This window comes from Passer montanus, unplaced genomic scaffold (genome assembly GCF_014805655.1).
Source record: "Passer montanus isolate IOZ18808 unplaced genomic scaffold, ASM1480565v1 scaffold13, whole genome shotgun sequence".
NCBI lineage: Eukaryota > Metazoa > Chordata > Aves > Passeriformes > Passeridae > Passer > Passer montanus.
In genome coordinates this window covers 3,698,129-3,724,119 of record NW_024359832.1, presented here as the reverse complement: position 1 = coordinate 3,724,119, position 25,991 = coordinate 3,698,129, and the positions used below count along the sequence as shown (strand labels likewise).

Below are 25,991 nucleotides of genomic sequence, written 5' to 3'. Positions count from 1 at the left end.
AGATTAGTACTTGTTCTTTCAGTGTCACCAGGAAGTCAGCTGCGGGCCAGGCTGTGGACTCCATTATATGTACACATTATAATGTTTCCTATTAAGATGATGCTGGAATTAGGAAGACACAAGAAGCAGGAAGGAGTAGGTGTCTGAGCATGCATCACATACACTTGACTTACAGCAAAACTAGCAGACATTTTTTCTACTTTCATATTCAAGAGAAATTACATTAAATAGCCACTAAATAAACTAAATATCCACTACAGCTAACAATGACTGCTCAAATATGTTGAATATAGTGAAGAAAAGTGAGTTAGGAACACATGACAGAAATCTCATTCTTTTGAATTCCGTATTCTGATGTAGATTCTGGAGCAAATGGAAAATAAGTGCTACAAGTCAACCTTTTCATGCAGCATCTTCCAGCTTCTGTGAAAAGTATGAGACTTGTATAAGAAAGCTGAGCTTTAAAACATCTAACAGATTGCAGGCTTTAGAGTTGCCTTGGAGAGAGAAAAAAGAAAAAAAGCAGACATGCTAGCTAGAATAAGCTGAAAAGTATATCAGAATGTTAGGAAACTATGAAAAAATATGTTGAAGTAACCCTCACGCTCTAAAGGTCCAGTCTTGTGTCACTGGTGGGGAGGAGAGATGTTTTGGCAAGGTGAGCTGTGAGTTTTCATGATCATTGATGCTTTCAACAGGAGAGGATTACTGAGTAGCAAATAACTTGCCTTTCTTCTCTATGGAAAGAGATCATGTTTCTTACGGATTCATTTCAAAATTAGTTAAGCTTGACCCATGATTTCTCTGTGGGATTACTTCTTCCTTCATATTCTAAAACATCTTATATCAAGTCCATTGAAAAACAAATTGAATATATAAATGAACTTGACACAGCCTTTCATACTAGTCATTTCTGTAATCAGTAGACAGTTATTCCTATGATAAATGAATATTTTTATATTCACATAGTAAAAGGCTAAAATGGAAAGTAGACTATCCTATAAGAGATGAATTTGGAAGCAAAAATGAAAGAAAAGGATTTCAGACAAAATAAAATTCTTAGGTTTAGAAAAATTTTTAAATTTCTTTATCTTGGTATCATGATATTCATCATTGCATGAGTATCTCTGTCTTTAAAGTACTGAGAAAATGTTGAGAATTTTCTTTTTCTTCATGCATGATGCTCTCATAAAAAAGCATGTTTTTGCTATTTGGGGCATCTTTTAGGTTAAAATCCTAAACCATGGTGGAACTGATATGGTTGGCTGTTGCAGTGGGTGAAACATCATTTTACTGCAAAACAAAGCCTCTACAAATACTGTCTTTGTAAACATATTCCCATGACTGAAAGTAAAATGAAACTTTGTAAGATAATGGGCTTATTCCTCTAGTTTGTTCAAAACTAGTCAGTTCACAAGTGAACTTTGTTACATAAAAGGCATCAGTTTTACAAAGAAAGGAAAACCAATTATGTGGTACACAATAAGCAAATAACAAAAATGGAAACAATTGCAGAAATTCAGGCCAATTGCTTCAAAATTCAGGTTGTCGGAATAGTCAAAGCGGTATGCACAGACTTTTTAATTTACCTGAAATACAGCAAAACAGACATCAAAAGCATATTTCTGAATTTAATATGATTCTCCTATTTACTTTAAAGGTCCTTGTCAGACATAAGTCTGTGCTCGTTAACATGTAAGTTCTTGTGAACAAAACATTCATAAAATTCTGCTGCTTTCACTTTGTGATATTATCAATTGTCTTGATGAGATCATTGTTCAGTAATACTTGATGGCTAGTGAACCTCACACTAATGAGGTTATCTGAACTTTAGGATGGGTTAATTAACCCTGCTTCACTTGCAAAATAGCAGGTTGAAAGTTTCAGAACAGAAATAGCAATTAAATGCTAAATTTATTTAACTTGCTAGAGAAATAGAACATGTAAAGAAAACTCAGAAGAATGGTCAAGTGTCTAGCAAGTATAATCACAGAATTTAGTGCTGAATTCTCCATTAATGTCTTCAAAATACTCTGCCTATTTGTTATCTCTTAACAAGCATTTTCAAAATTACCATTGAAGGAACAAAAAAATTACATGTGGCCACTCAAAGGGGAAAGCAGCAGCTAAGGGAAGGATTTTAGGTTTCTTTCATGAAAGTATTGATCCAGACTCACATCAAAACCAGATGTAGATTTCACCATCTGTGAAATGTAGGAGTTGTCTTTATGAGATCAGGGAGATTGCTACAGCTGATACTACCAGCCATTACAAATTCATGTATTTGTCAGAAAAGAGCATTGATTTCCAAAGGCAGTCAACACCTGCCTTTACCAGTTTTTCTGTGGAAAGGTGGCATGCTGCTTTTCATCGCTTAAGGAGCTCTGTGAATCCCATGTTACTGTCTTAGAATTTCCTAGGTTTGCTGCAGCCTGCATTACCTACATCTTTCCACTTTAGAATATAGGTGACAAACCTTCATAGAGCATGTTAGAGCTCTAGCCCTGTTGTGCTAAACATGGCTGAGATCTTTATGATCTTACTTTACTAACTTCTCTCAAGAAAAGGACCTGGACCCCCTTCCCACTGTGTCTGTATTCAATTAAGGAAACAAAGGAATGGTGTGCTCAGTAATAACACAGGATTGAATGGTAGCAGACAAAAGTTTTGTTCTAAATCAAGCTGAATATTCTTCCTGAAGGGACACTGCAATGAAAAAGTTACAGAAAGTACCTGAGAAAACTACTGTCAAAGTTCAGATGATCAAATTGTGTGTTCATACATATCTGAAGTGTATATAAGAGCTTGTGATGTTCTAACAGAGAAATTCAGTATTTTAAACTAACCAAGTATAAAAATCAAGAGGCTCAGAAACAATTCTTGTATGACACTAACACCTTGATAAATTTACAATAAAGATTCTGATTTTCTCCTGTAATTTCTTCTTTCCAGGTTTTCCCAGGATTGAAATAAGATATTTCTTTTTTTTCTGCATGCTGTCTTCCTCTTTAGCAGCATCTCCACTGGCAATTTTACTTTCTCTTTGCCCTCATGTTGTATTGCCTTAACCACCACACCCTCCTGTAGCCTTTCTTTGCAGTCTGGTGGAAGAAGCTCTGTAAGCCTGGGAAAACCCAGGCTGTCTGTTGATCTAACCAAAGCAGTGTGTTTACAGAAAAAATTCAATAGGCAGAATGCACCATGTTCAGAATTTGTACAGGCTCCAGTTTTACTTTGATTCCACAGTGGCTTTGTAGCATATGCTCAGGAGATAAAGAGAGCCAGGAGCACCATGGCTTGAATAGAAAGTCTCTTATTTGTAATAGCCATACAAAACAGCCACATCAAAGTAAAAATTGGTATTAAAAAATTTTTCAAACAGATGAGAAATTAATGCAAACACTGTCTTTGTCCCTATGGCTTCTATTATGCTCCTTTATCGTAATATCATTGTCTTCTGCTAGGGAAATGTTTCTTTTTTTTATTAAAGAAATATGATATACCTTAGAGAAAAGAAAGGGAAATGAACTGGTATTCTAAAATCAAATGTCAGATCTTTCTCTACCTAAGCTTTCAGATGATTACAAAAGGCTTAGCTGGAAGCGAATTCTTATGCCAAGATACACACTCAAGCATTCCTATAGACTCACTATTTGAGCTGCACTATTATTCCTTTATACACTGTGCATTGGCCAGAAAGAAATATTATTTGCAAACACCAGATAAAGAAAATATTCTATATAGTTGCAAATCGCCTTTGCATCTCTAAACTATGCAAATACAATATTTGCTTCCCAACATTTCTTTTGTAGAAGTGTACTACAGAGGTTGCTTTTCTTTCTTTCCTCCTCATCCCTCAGTTTCCTCCACACTTGGGAATTTGACAAGAGTCTAAAACAAAGTAAAACACATCTGACTTTTCATAGCTGTTACTCAAAGTGACTCAAAGCTCTCACTATTATTTTCTTTATTAATAAGCATTCAATCAAAGTAAAGTGATCTAGATTAATTCTTCATGAGCTCCATTTCTGTCATTTTTCTGCTGAGACATGACAGCATTTTATGGATTAAAAAAATTATTTCTCAGTATTTTTCCCAAACACTTAAAGTTAAAAAGAAAAACAGCATAGACGCACACAGGTGCTATTACTAGAATATTACAGGGTAAAATAATGCAGGAGACTACCTCAGAAAATATCATATGTGAGGGAAAGTGTAGTAATTTCTTGCACTTGAATGGGAGACAGATTTTCCCCACCGGGTCTAGGTTTAAAATCACCAACTCAGCACATGCCTGTGATAACTTTTCCTTCATCTGTAAGTGAAGAAGATTTAGCAAATTACCAAAGCCCTTTGATTGACTTGATTTTCTTGTGTACATGTTTAAACTAAGAATTTCAGCCAAAAATTTCAAATACAAACTCAGTGGAAAAAATTATTTTACAAATAATGACAGTACAGTTGAAACTTTTAAGCACCTGTTATTTTATGTTGTCAGACGTAATTCTACTTTAACATGCTTTTATACAATGAGACATTTCCTGTTCATAAACAAATGTTAAAACTTCATGCAGGAATATATAAGAAGAATTTGCAACTCAGTATCTTCATGTAATATCATTAATAAACATAATTATCTCTAATGAAATTTTTAGTTCAGCACTTGAGCTTTTTTTTACTTAACTTACACACAGGGGTTAGATGAGAGACAAGGGGAAAAAGTTGTAATGGGAGAAATTCTGTCTGAACATAAGAATGAAGATTTCTCCTGTTAGGACTATGAAACACCAAAACAGGTTTTCCAGGGAGGTTGTGGAGTTTCCATCCTTGGAGATATTCAGAACTCAGGTGCATGAGGCCCCAAGAAGCCTGATCTCATTTGATATGCTGTGAGCTGGAGGAGGATTTCTGGAGCTCCCCTCCGACTTGCATCATTCTATAATTCATATAAAAACTGGTAGGTGTACCTTAGAAAGAAGCTAAACACCCACACACTTTGAATCATGTAAGTGGAACTTTGGGGAGGGCTTTCACAAGAGAAATACTTTTTAAAATAATTATTCATTAATTCTTCTCACAATTTAAGAATTTTGACTTCTCCAGTGTTAAAAAAATACTGTGTCAACAGCCTGATATATTGATTTATAAGATTGTATTTTATAGTATATTCATCACTACTTAATTATTTAATAAAGTAGTTTAAAAAAAGTAAAACAAAACAAATATGAGGTGTCATTTGATTAAAACTATTTTCAAGGAACTTTCACTAAGTATTTACTTTTGGGTGATCCAAAATTCTTTTCATTTTCCATTTGTCTGCTGACCTAAAAAAAAAAACAAACCAAACCTCCCTCCCCCAAACAACAAACCCCAAATACCTCATGCTTCCTTCTGATGCTGCTATTTTATCATGCTCAAGTGACATATCAGATAGATAAGTATTCAGCTCTTTCATCTTTTTTTTTTCATCCCATTCTCCAGCAAGGTCTCATCTTATAAAATATTTCCTTATAATTCATTTCCTAGTGTTTGACTTTTCAGTATTGAATATAATCCCATTTTTACTACCCCAGCATTCAAGATGATCATTGTCATATTCTGATATTCTCTGATGGTAGCAGTGGGTCCTTACTTTAATAACACCTGCAAATTTCATGTTACATTTTGATTTTTCTAGTAGCAGAAAAAAAATAAAAGACAATAAAAATTAGTCCAAATCTCATCCTTTGGATATTTCTGCCTGTAATTTCCCTTGTCATGTTACTTCTGTGTTCACCATAAAGTACTGGCACAGCCCCTTTAAATCAGAATCTTAACCATTCCAGTGTTTTTTTCTGGATGTGGCTGGAGTGGAGTTAATTCTCTTCACAATTGCCCAGTGTGGGGCTGTGTTTTGGGTTTGTGCAGTGCTGATCAGGCAGGGATGTTCTGGTTTTTGCTGAGCAGTGCTTCCAGAGAGGCAAGGCCACCTCAGCTCCTCATACCACACCACTGGTGAGGAGGCTGGGGATGCACAAGGAGTTGGGAGGGGGTGCAGCCAGGACAGCTGACCCAAGGAATATTCCATTCCCTATGGTGCCATGCTCCTGCCTGCCTGAACCAGGGCAGGAGTGGCCAGGGTGCTACTGCTGAGGCCCTGGCTGAGCAATGGTCAATTAGTGCTCAGCAATTGCTTTCATTTTCATCACTTGTCTTCCTTGGGTTTTATCTCGCTCTCTCTCTCTTTGTGACTTAGATTTTCACTACAATTTATTTCTAATGTTGTTTCATTTCTATTATTAAGCTGTTCTTATCTCAACCCATGAGTTCTCACTTTTACCCTTTCAATTCTCTTGCACACATCCTTCTGGGAGTCATAGGGAGAGTAACCAAGTGGCTGTATGATGCTTAGTTGCCAGTTGGTTTGAATCAAGACACTTCTTTTGTTCTAATTCTCATTTTTGTCCATTTACATCATGTAATCAAAGATGTTTTACTGAACATTAGATAGCCGAGGTCCACCAGATTTCTCATATCTAGGGAATCAGTTGCTGACATTGATCAGCAATTGTTAGATAGCCGAGGTCCACCAGATTTCTCATCTCTAGGGAATCAGTCACAGAATAAACAAGTGACATTGATCAGCAATTGCTAAGCATATATTGCATTTTGTTTCATCATCATCTCTTTCTAATTTTGTCCCTTATGGTATTAAAACAGCAACCAAACAAACAAAAAAACAAAGACCCACCACACAATTTACATAATTCTTGAGATTCCTCTAAGCAAAAAAAAAACAAACTAACTCCAGGGTAAAAGGAGTTATCAATTCATCTCAGACTTCATATACAAATGAAACTTAATCTGAAACAATGCATCCTTTTAAACATCCTCAATCTAAAAGTCAAGTGAGAGCAGCAGCAGCTGCCACATCCTAATTTATATACCAAAACAAACAAACAAACAAATCCCATGGTAAATATCTACTAGCTAGTTGTGATACAGTTGACTTAAGTGTAAAGTTCAAAGACTTGCTTGAGAATATTCTACATCTAATATTATATTTAATAGATTCAGGACAAAAATAAACCACAATTATGAGTCACTAAATAGAAAAGTCACTTGCAGTTAAACATTATGTAAGATTTCAATTTCCTCAAAGACTCAAAACCAGTATCATAAAGTTGAAAAAGTCGTATATCAAATGAAAAAATATGATGTGCTATTTACAACTGAATGGGCTTTGCTTAAAGATTTGATTAAAAATTCAAATTAGTTTTGCACTTCATTATGAAAAAGTGTTGAGAGAATAAGTCATAAAACCATAGAATGGCTTGGGTTGGAAGGGGCCTGAAAGACCATCTAGTTCCAACACCCCTGAATTGGGTGAGAGCACCTCTCACTAGGGGAGGCTCCTAAAAGCCCCATCCAACCTTGCCCTGAGCACTGCCTCAGTGGATGAGGCATCCACTGCCTCAGTGGATGGGGCATCCACAACTTCTCTGGGCAACCTGTTCCAGTACCTCACCAGCCTCACAGGAAAGAATATTTTGATTAAATCTAATCTAAACTTACTTTCTTTCAGTTTGAACTCATTCTCCCTTGTCCTGTCACTCCATGTTTTTGTAAAAAGCCTCTCTCCCTCTTCCTTGTAGGCACTCTCCAGATACTGAAGGCTGCAATTGCATCGTCCCAAAGTCTTCTTTTCTCCAGAATGAACAAATATACTGTAAGATGTTATGAAAAGTGGTAGGATAATGAGCCCTCTAAGATTAGCAAGTAGTACCTTCTGAGAATTCAGTAACAAAACTGAAAAAAATCTGAAAACAGATTGTCAGGATTTGGGATGTAGAATCTCTTGCCCTACACTAGTTAGCAGTCAGGTAAGAAATTCAGTTCTCTCAGAACTCTACACCTTTTTTCTCTATCCATTAAGCATAAAACACAATCCCGTACCCTATCCTGAACTATAGAATGGTCCAGATTAGACATTCTCTATCTGGATTCATTCCTATACCTGGGCCACAGTGAGAAGAGACATTTGCCAGCTTAAAAACATTATTTGTCTAGATTTTCACACTAGACTTGTCTCTGAAGGGAGCCACTAGTCCTGCACTAACAGTGCTCAGGCACTGATGTCATCTCAAGAAATCTCCCCGGATGATTCTGGTCTTGGGTTGTTAATTTGCCTTATGGATGGATACCTGTCTGTTAGACAGAACTGTGGTAGATCAGCGATTTTCTGCCATCTGTGAACAGATGGATTGAAATTAGTTACTAATTGGGGTGAGGGACCTCAACACATGAAATATCCACCACCTGGGCCATAAAGTCATCTGCTCTCGTAATGCCTAAAAATGGCTCAGTGATATCTTCGTAATATTTGCAGCTGGGAAGGATCCAAGTTTCAATCTTTCTTTTGGCTGACAGTGCTGACACAGGCTTCAAACCAGGCAGTGATTAAATCTTAGTTTTTTGAGTTTGAAAACACAATATTGATTTGAGCTGCATTTTGAACTAGTAAGTATTCCTTCACCTCTTATGTAAGCAATCCACGTATAATAGCAGACCACTGTCTTGCAAGCAAAGCATTGCAATGGAATTATCTCAAACTGTCAATGTCTGTTTTAACACTTGCAAACATGATCCCAAATGTCTGGGGTGTCTCAAATGTATACATTTTGCTACAAGCTTTAAGACTTAAATCTTGGATTTGTTGCTAGAACTGGATGCTGTAACCATAGTGATTACCTTTCAGTTGCTAGACTTTGACTCTCCATGAAATGAAGAAGGAAGAGGCTTGGGGAGAGATTTAAACAATTCACCCAGTATTGAACTGACACCTACTGCCGAATCTATGTTGATACTGTAGAAAATAGGAATCTTTATGACAAGCAATCTTTGCAGACAGAATTTGAAGACTAAATACGATTAAAAACTGACTGAAATCAGGATTAAAGAACAAGAATTTTTCCTGTAAATACCAAAAGGGAGAAATAAAAACACTGTTCTCACACAGAGCACTAATCTTTAACATAAGAGATATCCCCATCACAGAAAGGCTTTTCCCAAACATCAGGTTGGTGATATAGGAGAGGATATGTGATAAAAACCAAGTGCTGGGCAGGGACTAAGCTGTCGTAGTTGCTCCCCTGGAGCTAAGACATAAAAACATTATCCATGTCATAAAACTGTGGCAGCTACCATTGCAGCAGACCACAAATGATACCTATTAAACCTAATGAACTTCATTTTGCTGTAGCTAAAACCAAGCTATTCTCCCATCCTGTCCTCTACACATTCTTAGTAGGATTACATTACCTACATACTTATTTCTTGCAGAAGCCACAAAAGTCTAACTCATCTGCAGCTATTTCACTGCTCAATACGCCAACATTTTTTGTCTGTTTTATCACATCTGTAATCTAGAGGAGACCCAAGAGTTAACATTCATCTGGCTGTCTTAGAACAAGAGGGCTGTCATGCTAAGACTTGGTGTCCATTTAAAGTCCTGTCTCCACTGTAGCCAGCATCCAATACTGTAGAAAAAGGTAAGAATCTTCTAACATAGCGAAGTGGAACAATCTCCCCCCGCCACCCCCGCCCCCCAACATTATTTTCATTCTGACCCACAAAAGGGAAGTTATTTTGCCCTGAACCATGCTAATTTATATTCCTCCCAAGATTTATTTACAACACACTTTCATAAGCCTGTTTTAACAAGTGCAAATTAGGTGTCACTTCTATCACTAAAAATAGCAAACTGAAAAGCATATCAGAAGAGTAATTTATATCGCTCAAATTATGAGAAATTATAGGAGATCTTCCTGCAACAACACTGGTGAATGCTGGAGATCTATTTCTGGTATTGTGCTCTAGTGTTCGGAGTGGTTGGAAAAGGAGGCAGGACTATCTGCTTCTGATGATCTGCTAAGACCAATTGTTAGAGCAAGGTGTTCAAGTCCCAGAGCCACTGTCTTATTTTCTATCCTTTTCCAACGAAAATGGACTATTGCATCTGGAAAGTTTGCTGTAAAGTATGTTAGGAATTCAGTTTAGTGAAAGGAATTTACTAAGGTGAGAGCAAAGAAAGGCAGCCCTTGTTGTTTCCTAAACTCCATTCTCCACTCCACTCATTAGCTCTGTAATTATTGTCTGAGAAGGGTCGATCTTCAGGGAACAGATGTTCATACTATCCTGAGATACCTTAAGATGTTGTAATAAGCTGAAAGCAAGCAGGAGGATAAATTATTTTTGTAGTTCAGTTAATTTATTACTATACCCTAACAGATCTAAAAGCCATTCCTGCTATAAATAAGTGAAAAACTACAAAGCCATTCAGATAAAATATATCCATCTGGAGAGTCCTGTGACCAGCCAGCACATTTATCTCAGCATTCAGTGTATACTGATGCAAACCCACTGGTTCTGTAAGTATTTAATCAAGGTTTGTGCAATTAAGTAAGGCAAATATTACTAAACCCATGCTTGACTTCACCTACACTGTATCATCAGGAACCATAACTGAAGGCACTTGCCATATTGCTTCAAAGATTTTCTTGCTGCATGGCATAGTGCTGCATCCTACTTTGTGCTGTAGCTTCACTTGTCTCATTTCCTGTGAGGGCCTTAATTGTGATTAGAAGCCACCAGCCAGAACTATTTTATCACACTGAAGATCAGCAAGATTCACTGCCATTACCACAAAGAAGAAATCTATCCCATCATCTGCATTGCTGCTCATACCAGGAGAAATGGCATGACTTGGTCACCTCTGCTGTGCACCAAAACTTCCAAACAACTGATCTCCTGTCCCAGGGGTTCCCCCCGGTCAGTTTCTCGCTATCACCCCCTTCTTGCCACAGACTCTTCGTAGGTGGCAAGAGGAAAAGAGTTACATCTGTCCCATAGTTTACTCCTCTATAGGAGTGCTGCTTCACTGACGCTGGTTTCCATTTGTGTCCACAAACACCTCATTTATGAACACTGTCTTCAGAATAGCCAAGCCTTCTGGACCTCTCTACACTTCGTGGTGCTCTGATAACAGCACCCGTGATTAGCTCTGGAAGAAGTTAAACCAGTCCTACAAAAAGCTGTATGTGAGAAAATACCACACCTCAGCTTTGAACAGTAGTGTCAAAAACCTAAGCTTCACAGTTTGGCCAGCTGCATGTAGAGCATCTCTGGCTAAATACAAGTCTATTTTAGTGTAAAATTAGTCTTACTACACAGTAGAGGCATTAAGAAACAGAAAAGCAATCATAATTGTAGAAGGAGGAATAAATACATAGGAACAATGCCTTCTTCACTATGAAAACACAGTGAAGTTCCATTCCTCTCTTGGACTGAAATTGCCTAATTTGCAAAACAGTGAAAACTTAATAGTAACAAACAGAAGTTTGCTTGTTTCTAAATTGAAAAGTATTCATGAGCACTTTTAGTTGACACAGTTAAGGTTTTACAATGACTCCAGAAATTAAAGCTTCAGAAGAAAACATTGCTTGGCCAACAACCCATGGATTTAAGATTCCCTCAGCCCTCAATAGTCCCTCTATCATATATGATATCAGTTGCAATAAATTCAGGACACACCAGACTTATGCCATCTGCATCAGTGATCATCAAGTATGGGTCACATAGATATTTTAACTTTACCCTTCGTAGTGTGGCACAGCTATCTCTAGAAAGCGCCAAGGGAAGTGAAGCTGTGTGCAAAAGAACTGCTATGTGTACTTCTCCTGACCTTTCAAAATGAATATTTCAGAAGCACAGGGACATGTAAAAAAACCCCAGACAATCACTCAACAAACCAACTCCATGCTTCTGCCATCAAGGTTCCATCTGTCCCTCTCAGAGGTCACCATGCTGGACAAACTTCAAAAGAGCACCTTAACATTCTGTATAATCTATATATTATTTTTTTCCAAGTTAATAAACAAGCAAACAGAGCCCAGGTAATACTGAAACAGTTGACTGGCTGCTGAGCTCCTGCAGTATTACTGTGAAAACACTAATAAACTTACATAGCAAATATAGGAGAGTAGATAGAGTACTAGATGCCAGCCCACAAGAGGCTTGGGTGTCACAGCCATTTGAGAAGGGTTTGTGCAACCCTGGCAATAGAACTGAGCTACTTCTGTCACTCTGACTTGATACTGTAGAACAGCTACCAAACCTGGTCTCAGCTGTAGCCCCACGCCTGGCAGCACACTGCTAACTCATTCTGGTTCACCCTGGCCTCCTCTGACTAGGAAATATGAACATTGCCTTGACTGAGGACAGTGGTACGAGTGTCCTGTGATCTTTCACAAGATCCTTTTGTTTTTCCTGCCTCATTCTTGGGACTGTAAATCCCACTCCAGAACTGTAGTTTCACAGCTGCTCTGAGCTGCTCTGCAAAGCTGCTTTGGCTTCGTCCTTCACTCTTAGTTGTCCTTTCCTGCCACAGAACCAATGCTTGGGTAGCCATTGATGGTGGAGACAGGATCAAGGAATTTACCTACACAAAAAAACACCATGCAAAAATAGAAATTACAAAGTTTATCTCTAACCTGGATTCCTTCCACTTGCTAACTAGTTATTCAAATATGTGCAGTCACACAGGAAGAGATGGAAGTAGCAGTTGTCTGGAGCTTCACTGAGGTGGAAGCCTTTTGAAACTTCAGTCTCAGAGAGAGGTTTTACTGCCCTAAGCATTAAATAAAACTGATTTTGAGGTTTGCTTTATTTATAAAGTCATTTACATGAAGACACTCTCCCGGATTTTCAGTATATTGGCACCAATCCCAATTTTCTGCACTAAGCTACTCAATTCCTCAGATAATTACTAATCCCATGTTCTTCTTAGTTATTTTGCAGAAAAGAGAGCCTGCACCTCCATATCCTAATCAGTACTCAAGAGTATTAATCAGATGCTTTCCAACTGACTGATGAGTTCTTTGTTCTTTTTTCCTTCTCCTAAAATGTCTACACATACTATACAGTATTTTGCAATGTTGGTTCCCATGAGACTGGCAACAGCACTGCATATGTAGGGTTTTAATCAGATTGATCATATTAAATTGGCCAGTGCCGTTAGTTACCCAACTGATTATGCTGTTAAAAATAAAACAAAGTCCTTTACTATCAACACTCTGCATTCTGCTCTGAGGATTTAGTGTCAACAATACATGCATTTAAAAGCAATCTGATTCCCTGCAAAAGCCAAAAGCAAATTTTCCATAGAGAGTCTACATCAGTGTTGTGTACTCACCAGCTGTGATGTTAGATTATCATGTAAGCAGCTTAATAATATTTAAATGATGCAGCTCATGAGAAATCTCATGAAGGGTTTTTCCTCAAGCTGCCTTTTGTTGAAACATCCCAGATGAAAAGCTAGTATTTACAGCACATTTGGTTTGCAGTGATCCCAAGATGACAGAATTCAGGATCGGGAGGATAGCTGAGACAGGGAGCAGTAGAGTTAGGACTCAGGACATCAGGACAGTAGAATTTGGCTTATTTGGGTAAGTGCTAAGTAAAATTCCTCAGCAAGCAGTCATCAAGCAGAAAGAGTTGAGGCTGAATTTTTAAGAAAACCAGGCCTGCAAGAAGGTCAGAATTTCACCAGCAGAACTGCCAGTCTAAGACAGAAGCCTCCCCATGAACTAAAACACAGAATGGAGTATACAGGAGGAGGAAACAAGGCAACAGAACTGGCCAGGAAACCAGCAAGAATTACTGGTCAACTGTCTGAAAAGGAGAGGAAAGGGAGCTGCTCTCTATGTGAGAAAACAGCTGGAATACTTGGAGGTCTCTCTTGGGATGGATTAGAAGCCAAACCACAGTTTATGGATCAAGATTAACAGCCAAAGCAATATTGTTTGGCCTTGTATTGTGGGTATCTACTATAGACACCCTGGCCAGGAAGAAAATGCAGATGAGATTTTCTTCCAACAACTGGAAGAAGTCTCATGTGCACAGGTCCTGTTCCTCATGGGACACTAACCACTGCTGTATCTGCCAGAAGGATAACACAGGAGGACTCAGGAAATCTAGAAGACTTCTTGAACACACCAGTGACAACTTCCTGGTAACTGAGAAGCTAACAGGAAAACATTATCTGTTAGACCTTGTAAGTTACAAGAATGAAAAAATTGTCTGAGATAAGAAAGTCAGAGGCAGCCTTAGTTGTCATGACTATGAATTCGGGAATCTGAGAGGAGAGAAAAACAATAAATTCAGGTAGAATTCAGGAATCTGAGAGGAGAAAAAAAACCAACAAAAAGCAGGATCACAGCCCTGGATTTCAGGACAGCAGCTAAGGCTGTCTCTGACTTTCATGTCTAAAGTTCTCTTTCAATCTCATTGAGACCCTTCCAACCTAAATGAGTCTTTGATTCTGTGAAGCATAAAAATGTTGCTTTGGATCCTAGTTAGATGTGACAGTAAAAAGAGACAGGGCAACAAGAAAGGCTTCTCTAGTTACATTAATTGTAAAATGAAGACACATACAACATGGGTAAAAAGATAATTAGGAGTTCACTGTTAAAAATTTCAAAACTGCTGCCAGCCCTGGCAAAAAAACATGTGTCATTGAGAAGGTCTCTGGTGACGTGAAGAACAACAAACATTATACCCATTTCTATGTCCAGCCAAGAAACTCAGAATTCAGCAGGTGGGAAACCCATGGATTAAGCAGCAGCTGAGTACAAGCCACAAAGTGCACTTTCATTGTGTAGACTGTATACTAAGTGACACAGGTAGGGATATGGGCAGAACAGAGAGAAATTATTACCCTCCCATACTCTGTAATGGTACTGCTGCACTTTCAACAGTGTCTGCCATTTTTTTCCTGATACTGAGAAACTGGAAAAGATCTACTGAAGAGCTATCAATGTGGCCAGGGCCTTGAGCACATGACCTATCAGGACAGACATGGGAACTTGCCTCACTTCAGTTGGCAAGGAGAAAAAGCAAAGGATAACCTCATGGCAGCCTTCAATGTCCTGAAAGGAAGACTGCAGTAAAACCACTCTCAGTAGTGGCAGACGGAATAATGAAGGGCAGCAACTACTAACTGCACATAGGGAGGGTCAGGGTAGATATCAGGAAAGATTTCTTACCAAAATGGTAGTGCTGAACTGGAAGAGTCTGCCCACAGATGTTGTGGAATTCCTGTTCTTGAGGGTCTTCAAGATTTGCTAGAGAAAGCAATATCTTGGCCTGAGACAGGGTTGGTGACAGTCCTGCTTCTGACAGGAGACTGGAATAGAATTTCCATAGGATTTTGCAACCAGTAGTCTTCTAGTACTATGACAGTGTCACTAATACCCTTAGTGTTATCCACTCTAAGCACAAAATACCTCCGCTTTGACTGTCATTATGAAGGAGAAATGTCATGATGTTCCTCTATCCCTGGTTTCCAAATACAGTACAAAATGTGAATATCAGCCTGACCTATGATTTATGGGTTAGGATCCTGTAAAGCAGTCAGGGTGCCAAAAATATACAGGAAAAATATTTCTGGCCACGTAAGTCATCTTAATCATGACCATTTTATAGAAAACTATTCAATCATAAGCCTAGTAATGAACAATGAAACAAAGTTGTCCTGAGCATTTAGAAAGAAAAAAAATTAGAGTTATATACAAAGCTACAAAGCAACCAACCAATTTAAAAAAAATCATCAAAAATACCCACACATACCAAAAAAATCCCAGTAAGGTATACACAAGTTTAAAGATCTGGCAGCAGCTATGTAATTACTGTTTCTATTCCAGGTAGAGCCACTGACTCATCACATGTCACTTTGACCTCCATCTGCTTCACTTGAAAGTAAAGAGACTTGATATAGTAGAATGACAGCTGAGAACCAGGCAGGAGGAATCAAATAGATTTCAATCACCAGACCCATAGAAGTAGAAATAACTCCTGTTACTAAATAGGTAAAAAATAAATTTTATAAAAGCATCAAAAAAGATCAGTTGCTGTTTTTATAAAGTTAGCCCAACCTCATACTAAAATATATGTATCTTCCCTCCTACATTGTTAAGCGTCTTCTGAAGCCAAAGAGTCTAGCTATGATTGCCTGTCTTTATTTCTGATTTCTTACTTCAAAATTTGGCTTAAGATGAGGCCAGTTCTGCTCAACACAGAATTAAGGTTTGTGGGGATTTTCTTTTGCTTCACATGATGAGCTAGTTCATTCTGTGACTCCAATTCATTTTTACATTGCTGATACTCACTTTCTTATGTTTTCTTTAACTATCTGTCCATTTCCTGTAAGATTTCTGGTTCTGTTACAATGGGCTTATACAATAGGGTTCAAGACAAAAGTCAACAAACCTCTCCCATCTGCTCCTAAAATTGCAATCAGTTCAGCTTCACCTGCAGCACCGTACACTGACGCCACAAGGAATTCTGCTGAGCTCTTAGCACTGTGTCATCCTCCCTAGACATGCAGCACACTCTGTAATGGTCTCATAGTTCATCCCTGCTGAGCTAAATGGAAATTGCAAAGGTAAAAATAATCAAGTGCTTCAGCAACAACCATTGATAGAAAACAAGCTGCTTTCCAATTATCTTGCTTATAGGTAGCAAGGGAAGTGGGGCTTAATTAATTATTTAGTCTTCTAGAATGTTTTTCCTTAATGGGAACTTGGAAGTGCTGGACCCTCCCAACTATCTTTGGCTTAGTTTGCTTTAGTCCTCACATCACATCCTTAATATATCACAATGTGCTAACCTGCTGTTCAGTTCATGAAATGATAACAGAGCTTAGATTAAGGCCGTCTTGGAAAAGGGAAAAACAAAAGGTCTTTTAGACCACCAAGCTGAACATTGCACATTAAAAGATTCCCTGTTTTCTCCTTAAAATATAAACTTTGTAAAAGAAAAAACAACTAGCAGTACAGCAGACATGTGAACTCATGTTTTATTCCATCAGAATCCATAATTCAGCTTATAAACATGGTGAAGTTCTAGTTCTGTGTCTCTCAGAAAGTTAGGTTATAATATAGCAGTGTATTCCACATTATATTCTGCTGTACTGAACTGGTAAATACCAGAGTAGAAATTACCAGCAAGTCCAAATTCTTCGGTTATTTTAATGTATCTCTTCTGGTTTCAGAGATCTACAGAGGTTTAACAGGAAAGGAAAAAATCTGTTCTTACCCTTACATTATCTTTTCTTATTCCACCAAAAAAATATAAAAGAATAGGGAAAAAAATAGAATTACAAAAAGAAATTATTATTGTATGGTAACTCTTCAGTCTATTCCTTACTGGAATTCTAAATTGTTCATCTGACCTCAAGTACAATATGCTTCAATGGTCCATTCATTTTCTTTACTGAGAAATTTATACTGTGAGGCTTGGTGCCAGTATTTATCTATGAGGCTTCTTAAAATCATATTACAAAATAGCTTTCAATTTTGAGTAAAATAGACTAGTTTCTCTTACTCACATTCTCACAGAACTTCTCTTACCTCGGACTAGCACGTACATACTTGTCTTAGCAGCCTAATGCACCTTATTAAAGCACTGATGCAGATTTACTTATAAGTTGTAACACACATCTACATACACACATTTACAAATTTCTGGTTTGATACAAAGAAATAAGAAATTTGCACAATTACTAAGAAAGAAAAATATCTCATACTAGTAAATCAAAATTTGTCATGGAAAAAATGGAAACTAGATCAGATACATAAACAGCACTATTAAATCTACTGGAATATCATGACTTTTCAGCAGAATTACAGATTTTTTTAATTACAAAAAGAACAGTTCAGAAAAAAAAACCTGTTCAGTGTGTTTCTATAAAACATTAATTATTTTTAAAAACAAATAATTTGAAAGAACAGTTAGCTGCATAAACAGATTCTCATTTTAATTTTAATTTGGGCCCTGCTTCTTAAACTCATGAATTGAATTTTTTAAATATGAAAGTTAAATACAGTGTGATTTATTTTCATATCTAGACTTATGCTTGAGATCTTGGGAAGCTTTCATAAGAAGCTAAAAAAATTCTGCAGCCAATTACCACTGCAGATGTGACAGATTCAGAAATTATTCATATAGTCTAGAGCTTGAAAGCACAAAATCCTCAGCAAATTTTACAGGGTAGAAGACAAGTAGTCATTAAATCCTCACTTCACTCACACCACTGTACCATACAAAAAATAATACAAGGACCTCCAAGATGTAGCTAGCCATATGGCTTGCCAGCATTTAATACTTCACTGATGAGAGATAAGAGTAAGGCTGTATTACATTAAAAAACAATTAGAAATTTTGTAACTACAAAATTTGGGTTATTATACTGCAGCTGTAATTTGCTTTTCATTAAAACACTCTTTGACTATGCTTTTTAAAATATGAATTTACTGCAACAGGGACTCTTACAATTGTGACATCAGACTATTTTTCTTATTTAAATACTGAATGAGTAATACCTCCATGTACTGAGGAATGGGAAAAAAATTAGATAATTTGCTCAGTTAAGAAACACTGAAATTCCTTTAGGATGAAGCTCAGTATTTTTTTTCCTCATTAACACTTGCTGGCTTGCCACGTACTTCTCCATAGTACAGCACAAGTGCAGACCAGAGGATTGCTGTCTCTACTGTGGTGTTGCCAACAGCAGCATTTTCTGTAAAGCACAAATGCTGGATGAAATAAATATTTTTAACAGACTATGATGCTAAAAATAGCAATTCAACTTCTTCTAGTAGTAATACCCAAGAGACAGAATTTCTTTATTTTTCATATGATCACATTCTTTAAGATCTCTTGTAGCTTACTCTGGCTATTCTTCTCTTGATTGCGCTTTGAGAACCATTGCATAGACACCATTCTCAATTGTTTGGTTTTCTATACAACAGCATAACAACTGCACAAAAGCAGCCTTAAGGCCTAGTGAAAATATAAAGAAAGGCAAGAAGAAGGAAAGATAATTATGTATAGTCAGAATTTCTGTTCCATCTGTGCTGCAGGATACATAGGCTCTGCTGGATCAGGCAGAAGATGTAGAGGATAGCAGGTGCAGCACTGAGGGTTTGAATTTTATCAGTCATCTATGAAAGCTTTTCTACCTAAAGAGTTTGAAATAGGGCAGGTTAGCAAACAGATAAAATGTATGAAAACTGCACCAGAATAGTGCTGGGGGCTTATGGGGTATTAGTGGTGTTTGGTGGGGGTTTTGTTTTGTTCTTTCATGTTTGGCTGATTTTTCGGTTTGTTTTTAATTTTTGTTTTCTTTCATCCAATTCCCAACTCATTTTTGGAGCTAAGGGTAAACTTCACTTTAAGTGATGTTTCTAACCCACCTCTATTCAAGTTGTTCATTCAAAAACTTGCCTCCTTAGTTCCTGCTCATCTGTACCCCTATTTAAATGAAACCACCTAGTCAGCAAAGTGCAGCATATATCTCACTGCATTACTTTGTAGTTCAAGTCTTGACCAGCACGGTCTGAAAAGGCAAGGTGTTCTCACCTCCTCCTAGTGACCCCTGCCAGCAAAAAACTGAACAAACCTTCAGCATACAGCCTCTTGTGCCTGTCTTGGGTAGCAACCAATTTGCAGGCCTGAAAAGGGGCATATCTGTGAAATCCTTGCAAATCTGGGGTCTGTGCTGACAGTGGATGCAATTATCCTATTGTATATAACCACTGATCATCAATCATGATATTTCATCCATAAAGAAAAAAACCCAAAGAAAAGTGCTGGCCCAGGGCAAGGAAAAACAGTATTTTTTATTAACAACTTTCACTGGCAAGTCTGTATTATAGCTCTGTTGGATGTGACTTTTCAAGTAGAAAGTCTTTTTGAAAGGTAACTCTGCTTTGATTTCATGGCAATGATACAGTCTTAAGAAGCCACTATAGATGAAGAGCGCAAATTGTATCAGACAGCTTTTATGCAGTTTCTTCAAGAATTAGAGTCCAGGCTAGGATTTGTGACAATGACAGAGTAAGATTTTCTATCACATAAAAGAAAGTCTTACTCCTGACCAGACCAATTTTTTCAGTAATAGCTGTGATTTTGATGCACTTCTACCATAAAAATGTGTGACAAAGTGACCTGTCACTTGGAAACAGGGTTGGAGGAGGAGATGAGGAAGAGAAAACATACTGCTGTTCTACTCATCTTTTAAGAGCTCCATGAGCTACAAAGTACATGGGTTTTTCCACTTGAAAAAATTGACTACCTTTAAAATCATCAATTTCCCAGAAAGACATATACAAGAGAGTAAATCAGACTGCAAGCCTTTAGAACAATTTCTTTTCAGACAAAATGAAAGCTGAAAGGCTGCACAAATGGTATTTCACTGGAGTTATAACATGATGGCCAAGTTGTTGATTTTCTGTACAGTAAAATCCAATTGGCAAGGACAGAAAGCACCACATTTCCCAGGCCAAGACAAGATATGCCTGGCTATCTAGAGTCATTACAACTAGCAACTCCAGCAGAGGCAGAATGAAAAGTTATCCATTATGTTCTGAGGTTGTATTTGCTCTTTCTGAGGAGGGCTAGGCCCTTTTGGATTGTGGGGGGAATCATTCAGGATGAAGGGAGGGAATATCAGAAGGAGGGAATATCAGAAAAATATCCTATGTGCTGTGCAATGCTATTTGGCTGAGCTCAGCTAAACACTGCTCTTTTCACAGTAGAAAAAAATCGGAAAAAATTATAAACCAAGTTTGATTCACAGACTGGAGACCCAAATGTGCCATCTATTCCCTCTGGGTCAAGAGATTATGAAAGCCTGGTGTAGTCACTGCCACTGGTGTCAAATTTGACACTAATATGAACAAGCCTAATGGCAACAATGCCTTGATGATCCTTAAATTTCCTGTTGCTACTGATATTCAGTTACTGAGATTCATCCAAGAATAAACTTCTGGTCAGTCAATCAGTGTGAAAATACAAAAAGTCCTTCTTGTTTCTTCCCTAGGACTACACCCTGACCATGTACTTTCAGCAGTCCTGGAGGGATAAAAGGCTCTCTTATTCTGGAATACCTTTGAACTTAACTCTGGACAACAGAGTGGCTGACCAGCTCTGGGTGCCGGACACGTATTTCCAAAATGACAAGAAATCATTTGTCCATGGGGTGACAGTGAAAAACCGAATGATTCGACTCCATCCAGATGGGACAGTCCTTTACGGCCTACGGTATGTTGGGCATTTTAATCTGTCTGTGCTGGCAGAAGTGCAGGTAGAATCAGTGCCACTTTCCTCTGCTTTTTTCCTACTTTCTCATGTATGAGTCAGCACATAGTCCGTTTAGTCGACCACAAAACACCCAAGGATTTTCCACAGAGCAGCAACACTACCTTTAACAGCTACATCCATAGCTCGCAAAGATGAATGCCTCCTTCTTTCAGCTCTTCTGAGTGTGTTAAAATGATTAAAGTGTTCTTCATTATGGTTCTCACCTGGTAAACAATCACAGTTTACACAAACACTTCCTTCCTTCTAAAATTTCCCTAGCAGCTCTTTAGGACAGTGGGAATGCCAAATTTGAAGTAATTTGAAGTGTGATATTTGGTAGAGAATACAAAGGAGATATTTGTAGATTTGTATAAATTATTTAAATATTATCTATATGCCTGAGTATAGGTCTCAGGGTGCAGCAAGGCCAACTATTGCCAGATGGGCCCATATACACTGACAGCATTGCCATCACCAGCTGCATGCAGGAAGAGATGCTGAGCTGTCAGGTCTTTGTCACAGCTCAAGCTGATGAACCATGTTTTCCCCAAGAAAAGACAGCGGTTTAGACACATCTGTTGAACAGACTTTGGCCTACAGTTGCGAGTAAAAACACATGTAGTGTCCCCATCCTACAAGAAAGCTCTAACCAATGACAAAAATCACAAATGAGCAGAAGAAAAAATGAAGTTAAGATATGTTACAATTTTTTTCATGCAACAGATGGCAGTTATTGCACTAAACTTACATCTGCTATGAGTGGTCACTTTCTTAATGGTAATAAATATGCTTCTGTCAGCCTATAGGTTACCTTTAATTCATGTAAGCATCAATTTTTTCATATTCCAGGTGACATATATGCCTTGTAAGAAACAAAACATGAAAAAACACTGCAGAAAATACTTTTAGGTAAAACTCGGCATTCAGAAATTTGAGCACAGTTCCAATGTAGTCTCACAAGCAGAAAAGAAACTCTGCAGCATATTACCTTGATTTAGCATCTGTGCAGTAAAGAGCATGAAGACAGCATCACCAAACCTCTCACATGGGTTTTGATCTGTGAATTTCATTTTCTTTGCTGAAGACAGAGCATTGGCCTAGCATGTCTTGAACAAGAAAAACAACACCAATTATGCTGCAACCAGAGTCTAAGTTCTTCACAAATTAGTCTGGGACTTTAACCATATCTCAAGGATGATTTAAATGCTTCCTTTCCCTCACGCCTCCTGTTCCCCAAACAGCTTTTTTGTTTTCAGTCCAGAGTTAATATTTCTGTTCAGGCTCAGTTATGAAATTTTACTGGCTTCTTTAAACAGAAATTGGAACAATCATAACAGCTCTAAATAACCTGCTTGCTTGCACCCATGTACACAGCAGTTTGTAATTGATGCAATGTTCAGCCTCAACAGAGCTGAGGAGAAATAAACCAAGGTTAACCATTTGGCTTTACAGATGAATAAACAAGGGAAACATGCACATAATACACTGGAGTGGTTTTAGATCATGTAAAAAAGCATTATCACTTCACTATGTCTCCATTATTGTATTATTTGTATGATAAACTCAACTATCCCTTTAGCTCTTTTTCTGCAGTAACTTTCAGCTGTCCCCACAGTTTAAAGAACAATGTGTGCTATAAACTTGTGCAGACAGAGAATACTCCTAAGCCTTCTGACCTCTAAAATTGGGCATTGTTCTTATGTCTTCTGCTTCAAAAGGCAGTTCTGTTAATTGTTCACAAAAAAGGTGCAATACTACAAACCAAATAAGTATTTCATCTTTTCACCCGAGAACTACACATACAAACACATTTAACTCCATGGTAATATTTCCACTGGATTTCATTTCAAATATCCCAGGGAAGTTGAGTGTCACTGTTAATTATTATCTACCTGAAGATCGTGTTTCTTCAGTTTCTGTCAAGTACTCCCACCAGCAGCTATTATCATTTTCTGTGGTATAGCCACCTGCTTCCTAAGAGAAAGGAAAAAAATCCCTTTGGGTCAATGTGCACACCTGCAGCACTGTGAGGCTGGCGTATGGGACAGTGCCAGCCTGGTGCCAATACAGCTGGTAAAATACTGGATTCCCCCCCCCTCCCCTTACCTATTTTTAACAAGTGAATGGATGCCATTAGCTCTAGCACTTCTGGCACCAGCAATGTCTCTCATTACTTTATTCCCTGTTCAGGCAAGATTCTCCGGAAATCTCTCCCAAAGCTCCAGAATCTTAAACTAATACATACTGTTGCTTCTTTTGCTTCTCCTTTCTCCACCTTTCCCAAGTAAGATGCCAGACATGTAATGTGTCTTTGAGATATTTAAGGAACCATAAATAATTTATTGTACTGCATTCCGTATTCAGATTCTTACGTCATGATGTCAGGAATGTAAGCTCTGATTTAAATCATCCTTTCCTAGTATTTTATGCCACCTCTTAATTCTTCTCAGATTTTCACTAGCAGAAAAATGACACCATGTTGCTTTGGAGACATCTGTGCTGGTATCATGGCATTGCCTCACAATGAGCAACAGCAGAATTTCTTGTGTCTTGGAGGGAGCACATCCTTGAGCAGAGTTAGCTGTTAGAAAGTGTAACAACCCTCAGCGACACCTTTACACAGACTTCTCTCTCTTCTGATGTTCAGACACAAACCCACCTTGGGTTAGAGAATTCTTGATTTCAGGGCAGGGGGACTGAGCATATCATGACAAGGTGTGAAGAACTGGTTTGGAGCATCTACAACTTTTGGGTTCAGCGAGACCACACATTTTTATACTGCTACAGCAGAGGATGCCACTTGGCTAGGCACTGCTACAATTGCAAGAGGACAAGGGGAAGAATAATCTTTGTCTTCAACATAATGATTTATTTCACCTTTTCTCATACAAAGAAGGTTTTCTGTGATGCAAACACTGGCAGACAAATTCACTTACCTCCAACCAATTCACAAATGAGAACTGATCCATTTAATATTTGATTTACTAACCATTTATTCATGCAATATCCATGGAAGCAAATCCTAGAGGTGGAATGCAAGAAAAGCTGTATTTCAATGCAGAATGTTTAGTTTTTAGTATAATCTTGAAAATAAACTTAAGTAGAGACTTTTACTTTTTACTACCTCAATTTTGGCAATATAGCTGAGAGTGTTATTAAAGAAATTTGCTATACAGTTGTTTACATCTTTTATTGCAGGGAAAATTTAATAGTGTGTGGATTGCTTTTACATTGCCATGATTTGGAATTATAGAGTTTTGGCTTTCCTCTAAACATCTTCATGGATTTCCTTAAAGAGTCAGTTACTGACTCCTTTTGAGGACAACCCATCATGGCAACAAATAGCTAATTTACACTGGTACTCAATAGATTGTCTACTTGTGTTACTAAACAGATCCAGCCAAAAAAACAGACTGCAGTTGTTCTAAATGAGAAAAATCCATGTCATCTATATAGTGAAATAAAAAGCTACACTATATTTCACTACACAAAAAATACAGAGCAAATGATAAAGTAATATTTTATTGGGTGATAATTTTGAAAATCCTACAAAAATATTTCTTCCATGCATCAATGACAAAAGATTTAGCAGTGAGCATTTTAAGACTCACAAGAACCAATTTGGGACTCCCTTTATTTTTTTATACCCTAAAAATATACAAAATCTTTGCAAAAATAAATCAAGCAATTATTCACCATTTCTTCCATTTAATACATAGGGAAGAGGAGGAAATACTTTAGGTTGAACTGATCTCTATAGAGAATTTATAAAAAAAACCAGCAGAAACACACAAGTACTGAGCATGGACTCAGCTTTAAACATATGAGCATTGGTTCCTGCAGTCAGTAGCTGAGGTACATAAACAGTCTGCTGGGTTCACCACTGGATTCACAGGCCTGAATTTCAACACAAGCTTTAGATGCTGTAATTGATTACAGCTATCAAGTACAGCACTTTGAAGAAACTAAATAAGTATTTTGTAGGGCAAAGCCCACTAAGATTTTTTTCAAAGACAATTCAAGCAGGGTCTAGAAAATTCAGATTAGTGAAATGATATGTCAACTATTTAAGTATATTAATATTTTAATAACTCTTTAATCTCATTAATACTATCAAAATAACAAATAAAAATTATTAGCCAATATTTAACAAATGTTTAATTTTAAAGCTGAAAGGCACTGCAGTGTATGGGTTACATATTTTCTAGGCAGTACACCATCTCTTACCATCTTGGTATAAATAGATTTTGGATTATTTTCTTATCCTTTATTTTACAGGCTCTGTTCTGCCTACTAAATCTGAGTAAGTCCTCTTTCTTTCCAATATCAGTGGTGCAAATATCTTCCAATACCTTGAAGCTATTAATCTTTCTCTGTCAACCTCATCTGCATCAAAATTTGACTTCTAAATAAAATTGTCTTCAATTTTTTTTACTATGTCTTAGTTTTAAAAGACCTCTAGTCTCACCAAAACTCATCTCTACTGTGTATAAGTAACACTATTATAGTTAGCTCAAACACATTGGGAGACAAAAATCAAGTGAAAAAATAATTTAGTGACAGAGAGTAGCACTGAAGTACTTTTGTTCAAGAGGTATTTCAAATAAATTTATATGCACGCTCTAAGAATCACTTCATCCAATAAAAATATAGGCAAGTTTTTACAAGTATTTCCTTCTTTAGTTGCTTTTAGGGGGTAAGCATTAAATGAGAAAGGAATTTTTGTGTATTTACCAGCTCAGCTTTCTCTTCTACACACTGTAAAAGCTCAGATGCAGAGATATCCTACAACTGAGTAGCCAGAAAGAAAA

General features: G+C 37.5%; 1 protein-coding gene across 2 annotated transcripts in view; it reads left to right on the top strand.

Annotated features, from left to right (window-relative positions):
- The window catches only part of GABRB1 (gamma-aminobutyric acid type A receptor subunit beta1), a 106,572-nt gene that overhangs the window by 38,921 nt on the left and 41,660 nt on the right, over positions 1-25,991 (top strand). For both annotated transcript variants that reach the window (XM_039699118.1, XM_039699117.1), the window contains exon 4: positions 20,921-21,141. In XM_039699118.1, coding sequence (XP_039555052.1) covers positions 20,921-21,141 — 221 coding nt within the window. The remainder of the gene's footprint in view (positions 1-20,920; positions 21,142-25,991) is intronic.